General features: G+C 33.3%; 1 protein-coding gene across 1 annotated transcript in view; it reads right to left on the reverse strand.

Annotated features, from left to right (window-relative positions):
• The window catches only part of LOC145662809 (trypsin-like), a 74,247-nt gene extending 59,151 nt beyond the window's left edge, over positions 1-15,096 (reverse strand). Inside the window, exons 1-2 of the mRNA XM_081728697.1 lie at positions 15,006-15,096; positions 6,464-6,523 (exon numbers count right to left, since the gene is read on the reverse strand). Coding sequence (XP_081584823.1) covers positions 6,464-6,523; positions 15,006-15,075 — 130 coding nt within the window. The 5' untranslated portion in view covers positions 15,076-15,096. The remainder of the gene's footprint in view (positions 1-6,463; positions 6,524-15,005) is intronic.
• Between the last annotated feature and the right edge of the window lie 269 nt (positions 15,097-15,365).

Here is a 15,365-nt window from a genome sequence, read left to right on the forward strand (position 1 = left end):
CAATGTTGTTAGACTTTCAGATGATATAACAACCTGCAAAGATTTCATAAGAATCCTCACGAACAGGTGTCCGGGGATAAAAATTATGGAAATAGGTGAAACTAAATTCGACTACTTTGATAAAATGATACCTGATGATTAGCCTACTTTGAAAGGAAGAATGAAGGTTCACCAAATAGTGTGGAGGAAATCAGATGAAAGTATTCTGCAGCCGAAAAGCTTAAGGCGCCTTCATTGCAAACCCGATGATTCCTGCCAGCATTTCCATATTGGAACCATCAGACTTCAATAGGCCACTGAACATTTTCCATCACACCTTCATGAATTTTTCTAAACTATTGAGCTGAGTGACAGCGAGAGAAACTCTTTAAATCGGCTTCTATACTCATCTTTGAGGCTTATAGACTCAGAAACTACTGAACATATCAACACCATTTTTGGCAATGTGATACCTTATAATATGGAACGTTTTTAAAGCAAGCACTCACTTCCATTTGTATACATACAGTATGTATCAAAAACTCTGCAACATTCGCAAAATTGGTAAAAAAAAAAAAAAAAATGATTCTTTTAATTAGACATGCATGAGAACATTTTTTAAAGTTTAAACATAGTTTTTAACTCTGTAAAAATTAACTTTTTACTTTTCATCAGCAAAGAAAATTATTCTTTAAAACCAAAAAAAGATCTTGCATTTGCTTAGCTCAATTTAAAGGCACCACTTGTTGACTTTTACCTAGTTAACTTAAAAATAGAATTTTCCTTCCCTTTTCGTTTTCACAACATTTTTATGTACTTCTTTCTCTCTGTATGTGTGTCAAGTTGTTCTTTTTATGTGTATCTAACATTTCCTTAACTTATTAACAGGTACTAACATACAAAGAAAATCGATATACAGAGAAGCTTACACCAGTTCAGAAAGCGAGGAAGACCACTGTGTCGAAGATAAGTCACAACATACATTATGTAAAAATAATTTTGTTATTGACAGTTAAGAGCTTCAGACATTACGTATGATTGATATTATCTGTGGCCCATGACGAGTTTGAAGTAAAGAATATGAGGAAGCCTTGTGAAAAGACATTTACCTTTCCAGTTTGTGATGATTTTTCATATGTGGACAAAAAGGATATTGTTGCTAGTTTGAAATGGCCTGCTATAACCAGTCGAGGGCAAGATATGTTTACGGAAGACTTGCCTTATTTTCAAAACCTATATTGAAACTTTAAATTGGAAGATGTGATTCTTCGTGCCTGGCTCTATTTGATTTTAAGAGCTATCCACTCAAACGATTCAATGGATCGAAATTAAACTCCCGCTAATTTTACATTTTCTCTGTAATATCTTCAAAATAGATACAATTAATCGAAAAGTGGAAATGCAGTATATTAAACAAGAGTATTTTGCATGAGATACCGTTCTCATGACTCACCTATTTGCTTTCGCTTTGCGGACATTTATAGATACGACATTTATTTTCGCGTTAAATAATAGCTGCCAAATGAAAGTACATAGGTGAGTCTTGATAACGGTATTTCATGCAAAATAATATCGTTTAGTATAACAAGTTTTCACTTTTTTGACTAAAAAAATTTATCCATTTTGAAGATATTACACAAAAACTGTATAATTAGCGGAAGTTTAATTTCGTCACAATGAAGCCTCTTAAGTAGCTATATTTTTAATGCGCACATTGTATTTCTTCTTATAATAAACAATTTATTAAGGATAGCATATATTAAACAAAATACTGTACTTCATTTGAATGCTAATGTTAACAATTGAGTTCTGGACATTGGAAATCATTTATGCGCATGTGTAATACTAATATTATATTATGTAATACTACTTTTTCTTCGAAATTCGTTACAAATTTTTACTTTTCAATTGGTTACAGATGGTCTGGTCACCTTCGTTCATGTGATGCCACATCCATGCTGGTATGAAGTCACCTCCAGTCAATTAGTTATCCCCTCCGTTCAGAGCATTTTTCAAATTTACTAATATTTCTCAAAATATTGGTTCTCGTGTTGAACCACTAGTATATTTGTTGTTATAAGTTATTATAGTGAACAGAAAACTAAAGAAAATAATAATTTAGAACAGTGTGAAAATTTCGTTTTTCAAACCTCAAAAACCCCTTTTCAGATAGAATAACCCATTTTATTTTATGTGCGTAATTTTCTAGAAAACAGAAAGTACTATTAAACTAATCAATGTTTCTTGTATTTTTGACATCATTTACAGAATACGCAACTTTTTTTCTTTGTGTGGAGAAAGGACCACGGTTACGTAAAAGGATTTTCGTTCTTTCATATGTGAATAGCCTGATGGGGTGTAGTGTAGTAATCTATATGGCAAACTAATCACTCATCCTTCATCATCGAACACAATGTGATACGTATAACCCCCCCCTCCTTAACCAAAATAGCAACACTAATTTAGTTACTATCGTTTACAATAGATCAGTAACATCGAAAGGAATGGCCACTTTGAAAAATATATTTCTGGACGCACACCACGTAACATTTATCCTTCGTGATAAATTATGAAAGGAACAGTTTGTTTTGATCCGAATGTATATGAAGAATATTCATTGACATGACGTCAAATGCTGTTACACGTAGCATTACGTAAACAAACTAAATTAGAAGAATAAATAAAGAAACAAAAGAAGCATAACATAAAATATGTAGTCCTCATTAATATTCAAAATACAGTGTAAGACGGGAATATATATATATATATATATATATATATATATATATATATATATATATATATATATATATATATATATATATACTATGTATATATATATATTCTTCTATTGACTCCATGGGGCAGTTGTAGAAAAATAAGTTTCATTAAATTCTGAGAATCTGCTTGCACTGGATCTACTTTTTGTTCCTGTACATTCGCCGACACAGTTTTTAAAGACCTCAAAATTAGGTGTAGTGGTAGGAGGAACTGGAAGTTGACTTAAGTTTGTCATTTGTAATTACATTTATGACCTTGATGAGAGAGCCGAATCTGGTAGAAGTCGCGGTGGTTCAGTGATAGAGCGTTCACCTCTTGTGCATGGGGTCGTTGGTTCGATCCTAGCTCCCACCAAGTCAACTTTGTGGTGGACAAATACCGTGTATGGGGGTTTTCTTGAGGTTCTCCCGTTTCCTCCCACTTTCTTCATTTCACCATTTCATTCATTTCTCATCATTACTGTCTCCTTTAACCTAGTCGGCATCACCGTGGGACGTAAACTTAGATTTCATTTCATTTTTCCGAATCTGGTGTTCGTAAACACTTTTAGAACACATCAATTAAGGGTTGTTATTATTGAAAATTATATTAAAAAGAACAGGTTATTGACTGATTTTTATATGATAATCCCATTCTATATCCCACTACTATCACTGTTAATGGTGAGTGACAGTTTCATCTGAATCAAATTCACAGCACTATCAACTCCTGGGGCAACGGCCGCGGCGGACTCCAATACTGCTCCTAGGTCGTATACACCCGCCCATATTTACTAAGTTCTCCTAATGAAGTCATTTGAAGTTCTAGTGGGAAGTCATATATACGTATTATCTCGATATTTTCACTAGCCAAGATTATTTGAACAACACTTATTAAATCATTGTCATATTTATATTCCATCGTTAAATATGTAATATTTAGAAGGTACTCAAGATTGTTTTATGAACTTCAAATAAGTAGCATGTTCTTCGGTGTTCAGCTTTTACGCACATATTTGCTTATATCTACTCGAGTATAGCATAATCCATCAATAATATACGACACTTGAATTCAGATTGGAGCTTCTGGATCTTTACCGAGCACAACTTATCTGCTGTCATAACTCTGAAACTTCGGATTTTCCCTGAATTACGCTACGATAATCATGTTCCCAGAAGTTAATGTAGTTAGTACTTTGATGTTTACTGATGTCTATGATTTTGAAGTAGCCTTCGTTTGTAACGCTGAATAATAAATGTGGTATTGTAAGTTTCGATTTAATATGTAGATTTGAAATATGTAATAAAATGGTGTTTGAAACATGACTTTAGGTAAGTTGGGTTGGAAACGCTGCTGATTTGTTCGTCTTGCAGAATTGTCAAACAATATCCATCTGTCGATATTTGAATGTTACAAAACTTCATTGAATTTTATATATTATTTGAAAAGTTACAAGGGTGTATCAAGATGAAACGTCCATAACGTTATCTTCTAGAATATAATAGTGCTTAAGACACTAAAGGATTATATTTATTTTAATAAATGTCTAAAATTTTAATTGACTACTCCATCAAAATATTATCAAGAAACTTGCTTCCATATCCGTCTAGCGTGTTCGTATGAACGCGGACCGTTATGAAAACCCGTTTACGTTACGAACTCAGAATTCACCAGAATTTCTCTTCATATCTTAGTCTATGTGGGAAAGTTACATCAAAATCGAAGAAGAAACATAATTCTGTCGAAAATGGATTATAAGTAGTTACTTTTTACTCTTCATTTAAAACTAAGACTACCTGATCAGTAATATACCTGAAAATTCATTAAATCAGTTATTTAAGTTGTAGTTAGTTAATTATTTAAATAATTGGAGATTTAATTTAATAATTTAATTTTATCTTAAAATTAGTATCCTTACATTGTTTTATACTAGTTTAAGCGAATTCTGATTAATCTTATGGAAATTTAAAATTTATAATAATTAACATGATTTTGGTTCATTAGATAAATCTTATTAATTAAAAACTTCGTTAGTATAGATTTGTTTAATAATTTAAACAAAATAAACTAAAACTTTTACTGTAAACAATTGAAAGTAATCATGACTTAAATAACCGAAGAAGTTAAAATGGCCGATTGGCTCTCATAACTTGTAGTTGAAATAGGGGATTGATTTGATTTTTTAATGAAAGGGATTTGTTGTAATAATACAAAAAGATTTAAATGTTAGTCCAATTTAATAATTGAATGTATGACCTCTTAGTCTGATAAAAAGGATAATATCTAAATTTATTCTACGATAACTAAAAGCAACTTGTAAACTGTTATAAGACAGATGTAATAAATTATATGTTGAAGAGGGCATAATATTTGTATACAGGAACTACGTAGATTGGCATTTTATACTCTTTACTGTCATTTTCTTATTTCCTGCTTCGTATTGGTGAGTATCAATTGCAACAAGAATTATAATTAGCTGACTAAGCTAAAGCTACATTAGGTTAAAATCATTTGAATTTAATGGAATCAAAGTTAATTCTCTTCACGCGCTTCTTTTGAATTTCATATTTTAGTATCTTAATTTAAATATTTTAATACATAGCTGACTGAATAAAGAGTAACACTTGCTAACTAGTAATTAACTAAGATGTTCGTTCTATTCTGAATTGACAGCAAGGAAGGAGATTACGAAATTTTACTAAGAGTAATTAGATCAATTACGTTAGTTTTGTAATTTAACGCTGGTGTCGTTTTTTAGTATTTTTTTTAATTTTCATTAAATAGTAGAATTCTAAAACTTGTTTCCTTGAACTCAAACAGCTAATTCTTGTTGAGAGAGAGTTGAGTGAATGAGGATATGCAGATGTCTTTTTCTATCTTATTTTCTTTCTTTCTTTCTCTTCTTTGTTTCGTAAGTTTTTTATTTTCTTAGACTTTGTCTGAATTGTATTGAAGTAATTTCTTTTCCTTTTGCACCTCAAGAAAACCCTGAACTTTATGTGTCGTGTATAGTTTGTCACTCAGATATATTATCACCTAAGACCGATAAGAGGAAGAGTGGAGTGTATAGCAAAGCCTATTTCCTTACCCAATTATGGAACATAGTTCTTAGTTTCTAGCTCAGGACAATTAAGGGGAACGCTACTCTACATATTCGAGGTGTTGAGTCACTTCCAATGTTATTTAGATCCTCGGTAATCACGAGTCTTTAGGCTATAAATTGCCAGCAAGAATGGTTGTTTGTTTCTAAATCATTGTTGAGCCAGAATGTGTGATACAATTTGAAAATTGTTTCGGTTCTACGGTCTGTATTTTCTTTCGAATGCAGTTTCGATTGGCTGGGATATCTGCCATCTACCGGTAGATCTACAATATTTTCTTTGGCAAGACCCCTAATACTATCTTCTGGAATGAAGAAATGTAACATCTTACATCTTTGATTCTCTCTGGACTCTGCCATATTTTCTGCAAAGCATGGTTCACACATACACGTTACATACAACTGGCTTTTAGATTTATTAATCTGTGATAACTGATAAATATAAGCATTTGACCATTGATGAGTATGCAGCTACAAACAGCAACTGAAGTCAAGTAAATATTTATATATTTCATTTACAGAACAAGGAAATAACAAAACACAAAAATAACTAACCAGGTAATGATACATGTGTAAAAGACAAACACAACATAAAGTTCAACGTAGGCTTTCTTATGGCTTTACCTTTAGTTGCATTATGTCCACCCACAATCTTCATAAGCTCATCAGCAGAATTGGTTGCTCCTGGAAAGAAAAGAAAAAATGTGAATGTTGTTGACTTGATTTTCAACTGATTTACAAGTACGCAAAAGCCTGCAGTATACCTTCTGAATTTTAGAGTGAAATATACTAGCACAAGTGACTGTTTTTCTCACGTAAAAAATAAGTATAATAAATATAACATCAATAATTTGAATATTTTAGAAAATTTCTCCATTTCAGAAGTGGAAGTTTTGAGAACGTCGAAACATTGAATCTATTTTTAATAAAGATATTGTGAACTTACTTTACACCTCCAACTTAAGCAAACATTTACATTGAGCATTTTCTCGATAAAGGATGAGAAATTTGAATATTATACGAATTTTCCCTTTTCCGTTACGAGCAGATTTTTAGGAAACGTTGAAACATGCATTCCCTTAAACCCCCTATTTCTAATTAATTGTTTAGAGCAAGATTTCCATACCTGGAACTTAAACAAATCCTCACATTCAGCATTTTGTGAGTAAAAAAGAGAAATATAGACATTATAGAAATGCACCTCCATTACGCTTCACGAACCAAATTTTTGAATAGCAGAAGTATATGTTTTTTAAGTTTAATTAGGAGTCTACAAACAGAAATTCTCATCTTTAACTTAAACGAATCCTCATATCTGGGATTTTTTAATAAAGAAATATATGAAATAAGAATAAAGAAATATATGAAATAAGAAAGAAAAGGAAATTTTAAAATATTCTAGAAATGATTTGCTTTCCCATTAGATGCAAAATTTTCGAAAACACAGAAATACATATTTTTAATGTCAAATATCTCTTCAGAAATTCATGAGATACTCTATTCTTGGCATTACAATTAACACTTTAGTTACCCTTCTTAAGATACATAATTCAAACAATCCTTCCTTATCTTCCACTTCCATGTCAAAAGAAGTATTCTGTCCAAATTTCATGCTCTTATCTATAGTAGTGTAATATGGTCTTCGCGATGCTGAATCAGTTCCTCCTGCTGTGTTATTTAATAGTATAGACAAATGATTTGTATACTTTCGATATTTGAATTAAATTTTTGTTTTATTCTACATAAATGTTGGGTAATGAGAAATTGTGAGGTAATAATTGAAGGAAGTGTTTTAGAAAAACAAGAAAATATATCCGTTAATGTTAAGTTAGGTTGATGTCATGCAATTGTATGTTATGGAAAATATCTGTGTTAAGATATTGGAAGTGAGGTGATTACGGCGGTCTCTCTCTCGCTCTGGATGTGTGTTTACTTACACTGTATTATGGAATTCCTAACGTATAATACTTCGAAAATTTCTATAAAGTTTAGCGTCCCTTTTTAGCAACAATTTTATATAAGACGCGGAGTTACAGATTACGGTGGAATTGGAACCACTGTAATGTGTAAAGGGGAAGGCCGTAGAGTGGAGAATAAATTAATTACTATGTAAATTAAATCAAAATTTAAATAAATTTGAATATGCTACTCTTGAAATGCTAATGTTCTGAAAATTACGTAAATAACTAGCTAAGCCGGTAGAGCTTTTAAATTAAAATGTCGGTAGAGCAAACTATGTAGTTTAGAAAGATAAAGTGATCTAATGAACAAAATGGAAGTAATTTAGAATAGCATTTCAAACAAAAGTGAGACTCTAATTTCAGGTCTACGTGTTTCCCCAGGTGGTTAGAGACAATACTAATTCTCACTCCCACAACAACACTTGGTTGTTGGGAGACCGCATTTTACCGGACATTGACTACTCCAGGGCAGCTGAAAGGAAAGACACGATAATATCACACTGATCACATACCTTGTAAGACTTCCTGTGGAGAATGATGTGCACACGAAATTCATTGGATAAGCTTTTAATTAGGTGTAATAACACACGCAACAACACTATACACTGTGACTTACAAAAAAAATAATTTTGAAATTTTCAAAATTGTTTCGCCGAAATGTTTGATTTTTAAACTAAGATCTTATTTGTTTGTATTAAATGTTCGTGCACGTTTTATCGCATCTTCAATGGTTCTCCTCTTCTCCTGGATGTCCTCTTCTCCTGGATGGTTGCTGCTCCCGATGGCTCTGCTGTCTTCCCTTTTTAGCAGAACGTAGGTCCCGCGGAGGTCACGTTTTCTTCCACATTGAACATGACAATACTCTGCTTTCCTCCTGGTTTGTCCCCAGTCGAATATTCAGAGAATAATAAACAATCTCTGGATCTTGTGTCTGCAGTGGATCTTGGCACAGGTTGTTTCGCCTAACCTAACGCGATCCAGCCTGTTAGGTGGCTATTGCTCGACTAGCTACCTTCATCACCCTTATAGAAAAAGGGAAGATGACACTATCGGGTTCGCTTAACGGATTATAATATCCTGCTCATATAAAAAATGTTCGTACACCACTGTACTGTACTAAGCGCACACAGTTGCAAGTTCGTCGTGCAGGATTATGAACAAGAGATACTATATATACACATTTTATGATAAATATCGGAACTATGATAAATATTGAATATATAATAGTTTAAGTATTTACAAACTGTTTACGTACATAGCTCATATCATGAGCTTAAAGTCACAAGTTTCTCTGTACGTCCAGAGCCGAATTTCTCTATACGAGCACACGAAGAGTTATCCTCTCTTCCGATCACGAGACACGAATTGCCTTTCTTCCCCCTGCCTCCTTGGTTTTGTCAAAACCACCTTCCACACAAAAAGCTGGGCTCGCATCTCAGCTTTTGCGAGTCTTAAGACGGGGTGAAGTGGGGAAGAAAAGGGGTTGCCTTCCTACAGAGGTCATTGTCCCCTCTGACCTGAATTTACACTTTCACTGTTTCTAATGTACACCATTTAAAATTGTTAATAGATACTCGCAAACTGATGTATCCACAGTGTAGCTGAAATGTCCAGCTTTAGAATGATGCATAGCACTACACTAACCATGTTCTTATTAAAATGTATTTCACGTTTTTCTCACTAAAATTGTTTAATTTTCAGCTGAGAACACACGCTGCTCTCATGCAGACCTGACAATCCTGACACCTAGCGGGATTTCTCCGCGACCACTCACCTGGGTGAGGGGTTGCTATGTGAAGTTGTCATATTTTCATTGTTGTTGTTGAATTAAAGTGTTTGTCAACATAGCACACACGAGAATTAACACCTATATACAATAAGACAGCTTATTTGTAAGTGTGACATGCTGTCATATCTTAACAACATAGAAATTTTACATTTTCTCCCATGTTGGTGCAGTTTTTCCCCTCAGGACGTCGCCTGTCAAGATACACGATGTTTATGCTCTTACATCTATCATGCATTCCTTCCATGAAGTACTGCCGGACTTGTCGTCCTGTACTGAAATAAGCCTTTTTTGATAAGACAAAAATAACGCAATACAGCGACTAAAATCTTTACAATATTGAAAGAATTACTTGTGGAAGTAAAATTATCTACAGGGGTGAAGGATTCTACATGAAATGCTTCGTTCCTCGGTTTTTCTCCGGTGAGGTGAGGGGAGCTGCGAAATTCTAGGTTTGGTTCTGGCTGGCGGAATTTCCGTTGGAAGGGACGCCACCTGCTCAAAAAGTGTTACTTCTGGCCAACTTCTAAAATTATCACACCTCTTTGTAATCGAAGTTTCGCATGTACTTACGAACTCCAGCAAGCAAACTTAAACAATAGCTGTATCCGACTTGGAGACTACATGTCACATCGTCTCTGACCATAGTAATTTTCCCATGTGTATCTATCGCAGGTTTATGCACACTGAAGATTCATCCATATTCTCTTTTTTCTGAAAATTATAGTTAGCAACCCTGGACCAGCTGCCTTAACTCTTGGGTGTTCTTTTCCTTGAGACAAAGAATCTCCCAACTTTGCTTTTTTTTTTTTGTTTGTTCTGTGTGCTGGGTTCATGCGATGTACCGTCCAACTCCCTAAGATTTCCAAAGCATTGCTTTCTGCACATATTATTCTCAATCAAGATGTTTAATTCAACTTCTGTCTTGATTTAATCCTTCCCATGACATTTATATAACACACATAATAATAATAATAATAATAATAATAATAATAATAATAATAATAATAATAATAATAATAATAATAATAATAAACACAAAAATGAAATAAACTATACACAATTACTCCCACAGCTAATCCTTTACTTATTCTATCCTAATTTCAATTTAATATACGTAAAATATCTGTAAAATATGTAAATTTGAAGAAAATAATTATATGCATAGCATGATTTTAATATATTTACATATGCTAATGTATGTACGTTACAAATGCGTTGAAGTTTTCAACGCTCTCCAAATAGGATTCTAACCCAGAACTATGTATATACATTAATGGCCCACGCATTAGACACTATACTATTGGGAAGAGCTGTTTCGAAAATGTTGGTTAGCAGCTCATTTAAAGAAATTATTCTCAAATGTGTGCAAGTCACTGAATGGATTGTTATACTTTTTAATATAATTATTTTCAGCGAACTTTGACGTTTACGAACTACAATCTTTTTCGTATCATTGTCTCCCACACCAAAGCAAGTTGAACTAGTATTGGAAAATAACCTTTCTGTTTTAGTTTTACGTCACTATGCTGCTGCAGAAAGCTATCGCTTGCGTAAGACTGCTCAGAAAATACAATTTGAATTTTACAACTCTATTAATTTACCTACAAGGATATTACAGGATAAATTGAAGAACAACGGGACTCATTAAAACACTGAAATATACGTAGATGGAGGGCAATTCTGGATTTAGGTATTTTGCGGCCTAGACAACTTATGGTCGAATGCCCCCACTTCGCCCGTCACTGTATTACCTGCTGCTACGCTATCCACTAATGAAATTGTTCCAAAGGTTGATTTTTTGTTTTGCGTTTTTTCTGAGCTCAGCGACCCTAGACAGGTTGTCTAGTCGCAGATTCCATGCTGATGGAGAGAATAATGGAAATACTTTTATCCATGCTGCATTTTCTGGTGTCCTGCAGTTATAAAACTGTGATCGAATCGATTAGGACATCGTAGACTTCATAATTTTATTGGATGACGCACTTGATCATACATGTGTCCTTTATGATCAAGGGCAGTGCTCTGAAGTGCGGTACCCCAGGTAGGTGTCCCAGTCGCCTTATGTAAAGGCCGTCGCTGATGATCCCTGATCATTCATACTTTTATGTTTTGAGTTTTTATTATTATTTGCTATATATCTATTTACTCTTTTTCGTTGAGTATAGAGTATAAAAGTTCATAATTAGTTGATTTTATACATGTAGTATGTTATTCCTTCGAAGTCTAGATTTTCCGAATGGCACCACATTTCCTAGAAATGAGGGTCATCATTTTCCCATACCCTCTGTAAGAATGATCATAGAGGACACACACACACACACACACACACACATATATATATATATATATATATATATATATATATATATATATATATATATATATATATATATATATATATATAGGTGTGTGTGTGTGTCTGGTGTTGTGTCTACCCAATTCTTCATCTCACGCTTCGCCACAGCTTGCGCTACAATTCGTTACCTAAAAGGTAACTAACTAGAAAATGTATTTCCATCTGATAGAATTATATTGTTCAGATGATGATTCGACAAAAGATGCACAGAGAACTGAATTAACATTGACACGAGATTACTGAGAAGAAATCTCAGAGAGAAAGAAATGTAAGGAATGATGACTGTACCGACACAAGGAAACAAATTACTAAGTGGGTCAACCAACAAAAGAATGGGAAGAGCTGTTCATCAGAAAGAGGAGAATATGATTTACGGGACTTTATATAAACGAGTCTAGGAATTAACTAACGATATATCCGCTATGGCCATGGAGGAGATGGGTGAGAGAGATGGCACTATGGGCGCATGACAATATCGATTATACGAGCTTGAGGGCAAAATAGGGATGTTAGAATTTGGGCGAAAAAAGAAGAAGCGTGGTTCAAAGAAGAAGAGTGATTCTAACTAGCGTCGGTATTAAAATTTTAAATCGAGGTAGCGCCGAGGAGAATTTCAGGGTAGTAGAAAAATAGTTAGGAACTTATCGGACAAAGTGTTTTAGACATAGAAGTTAGGAAATCTATTCTGTTATTTGTCAGTTTTGTTGATGTCACGGAATTGTACTATGAGCTTCATAACAAGATGGCGCAAGGTTTCGACTTCGTGTTTCGAACTCCAATTTACTATATCATTGCATTCAATACATTTCTTTTTTAAATGTGCTTTATTTTATATTACTTCTTTATAATGTATATACGTACACTCATGTCCAAAATGGTTGTCGCATATCTTTAACTGTCTTCCTGTAGGAATATAATTTGATAATGATTGTGCAGGGTACTTTTAATACTGATACTACTTGTGTAATCGGGAAATGTATATTTGTGGTAAATTTCATAGGAAAAGAATTATAAATACGAAAATTAGACAAAATGTTGCTAAAAGGACAAGAAAGTTTTATTTTCGTTTTATTGTTCTTATTTACTCCTCTTTTGACATGACATTTGCCACATACATGTCTTTGCCGGTTATACACATACTAACATTATAAGAAATACAGGGTGAATTCGTTATCAAATTTTATTCCTACAAAATATTTATAGACATGCGACAATAATGTTTGACAGTGTATCTGGTGTCAAAACAGCTACTACTTTTCATTACTTTGTAATATATATATATATATATATATATATATATATATATATATATATATATATATATATAATTTAACACAGGTGGATTTGGACACGTCCGTTTAGACAACTCCTCACCTCTTCCGAATTTCACCAAAATAGTCTCAAGTGTTTGTGCATCATTTGTGCACGTCTCTGTACGCAAAACTGTTTATGCACAAACCAATTTTAAGGTACTCAGAAACTAATTAGTGGATTGCCTTACGGGCACCCCCCGCCCCCTTCTGTCGATTGGCACCAAAATGGTGTGAATCGTTAGTGCATCATTTGTACACAACAAAAAATCTCGTTTGTTGAGCACCAGTTTCCCCAAGTGTACCGATTGGCTCCAAATTAGTTTCAATTAGGTTGAAACTGGAAGGATTGAAGCCATAATTGAAGTACCCATACCTTAACCTACAATTAAAAACTAAAGAAATGAAGTTATCTTTTAACATATACAAGGGCCAATACTGCATAAATTTTGTCATAACGAAACAAAGCTTGCAGAATTTGCTCTGAAAAGTAATATAATATTTAAATATTTCTTTTCCTATTTGGCCGTAGCAGAGAATGCATATTTCCCAACGTAATGATATGGTTTCGCTCTTAAGAATGAATAGGATGACTGGAACGAACTAGCAGAACCCATAGTTCGTCATCTTATGGAGTTTCATAACTTTTTATTTACATACATAAGGGGACAAAGGATAGGCTATAATCCTTAAAATGTATCTGATTTGAACATTCATTGCATTACATAAAGGATTATGCACTCCTCTTTTCACCAAATAGAAAAAAAAACATTTGTTTATTTAAAATAAGAAGAAAAATAGACGAGTTTTACAAATTAGCAAGAGCGCCGATTTCTCTGTAAATTTGGGGAGGCCCATTTTCACCTAGAAATCAGATTCATCTACTGTAATATGAGTCTCGCCTCTTCCCTTCTCAGAGTAAGCGCCTGTCAGCTCCCTTCTCAGAATGTATATATATATATATATATATGGGAACTAGTGACGTATTTACGATTTTGCTTCGGTGGTCTTTGCTAACTTTTTGCTGGAAATGTAAAAATTCTGCAAGATATTTAATTTATTTTCAAATAATATCATTAAAAGAATTTCCTTCTATAAATAAAAAAGATTGCAGAAAAAGTATAAAAAATCAATTTGTCTACTTTCGAGACAAGAGTGTTTATTATGCTTCGATCTATAATAAGATTACACCGTCATTTCTGAAAATATGTGGAGTAAAAATATACCATTTCTGAGATTTTACTTTTCTCTACATTATCAGTACAAACATATACACGTACGTGCATTGTTTTACCCCCAAGTTTTATAAAATGGACTCCTTGCTTCACTCCTGGAAATGTGTTTTCAGAGTTCACAGATCATCTAGGACAGTAAGTATACGTGTAGCAGTAGTACATTCTTTTATCTTAATTTTATTATAGGTACTCACTTACCCCAATGGGGCAACCTGCTCGACCTCACTATTGGAGGGAGTAGTTTGTATAACTTCTTTAAATCATGCATTATAATTTAATCCCTGTACATATTTTTACCATCTCATTTTTGAATTAACATGACGTTTGTCTCAAAGAAGTTCCCAATGTACACTACCTGCAACGATAATGTACTGTAGTTTATAGTTGAAGTAAATTAACTTCGTCCTCCGTAGACTCTAAATTTTGTGAAGTAGAAGCAAGGCTCTAAGTGTTTTGAACATCACTATGCATATTGGCTAGATCATACTGTAACACAATACTTATTTTACACTTACCGCCTTTCTGAAGAAAGAACAATAGGAACGCACAAAGTATCATTATGAATTGGTACACTTGAATGATCATACGGACAAACTTTGTGCCAGGTATATTTAGTTGTTTTCTTTATATACATATTCCTATATCAAGTACGCGTGTTGTTTACTGCCTAATGGAATATTACTATACAAATGTTCATTTATCTTAAGAAGAATGAAACGAAGGTCTTAATTTCATGGTCATAAAGAAGTGTGTATCAATACGAAATTACTTCCTATTCAGTAAAGAGATAAATACACGTGCTACAAAAATATTTTAAAGTCTGTAACAAGTGAAAAAAGTGGAGCAATGTTTTGCTCTCAAAATGTATTCTAATG

The sequence above is a fragment of the Thermobia domestica genome, chromosome 10 (genome assembly GCF_964235325.1).
Source record: "Thermobia domestica chromosome 10, izTheDome1.hap1.1, whole genome shotgun sequence".
Classification (NCBI taxonomy): domain Eukaryota; kingdom Metazoa; phylum Arthropoda; class Insecta; order Zygentoma; family Lepismatidae; genus Thermobia; species Thermobia domestica.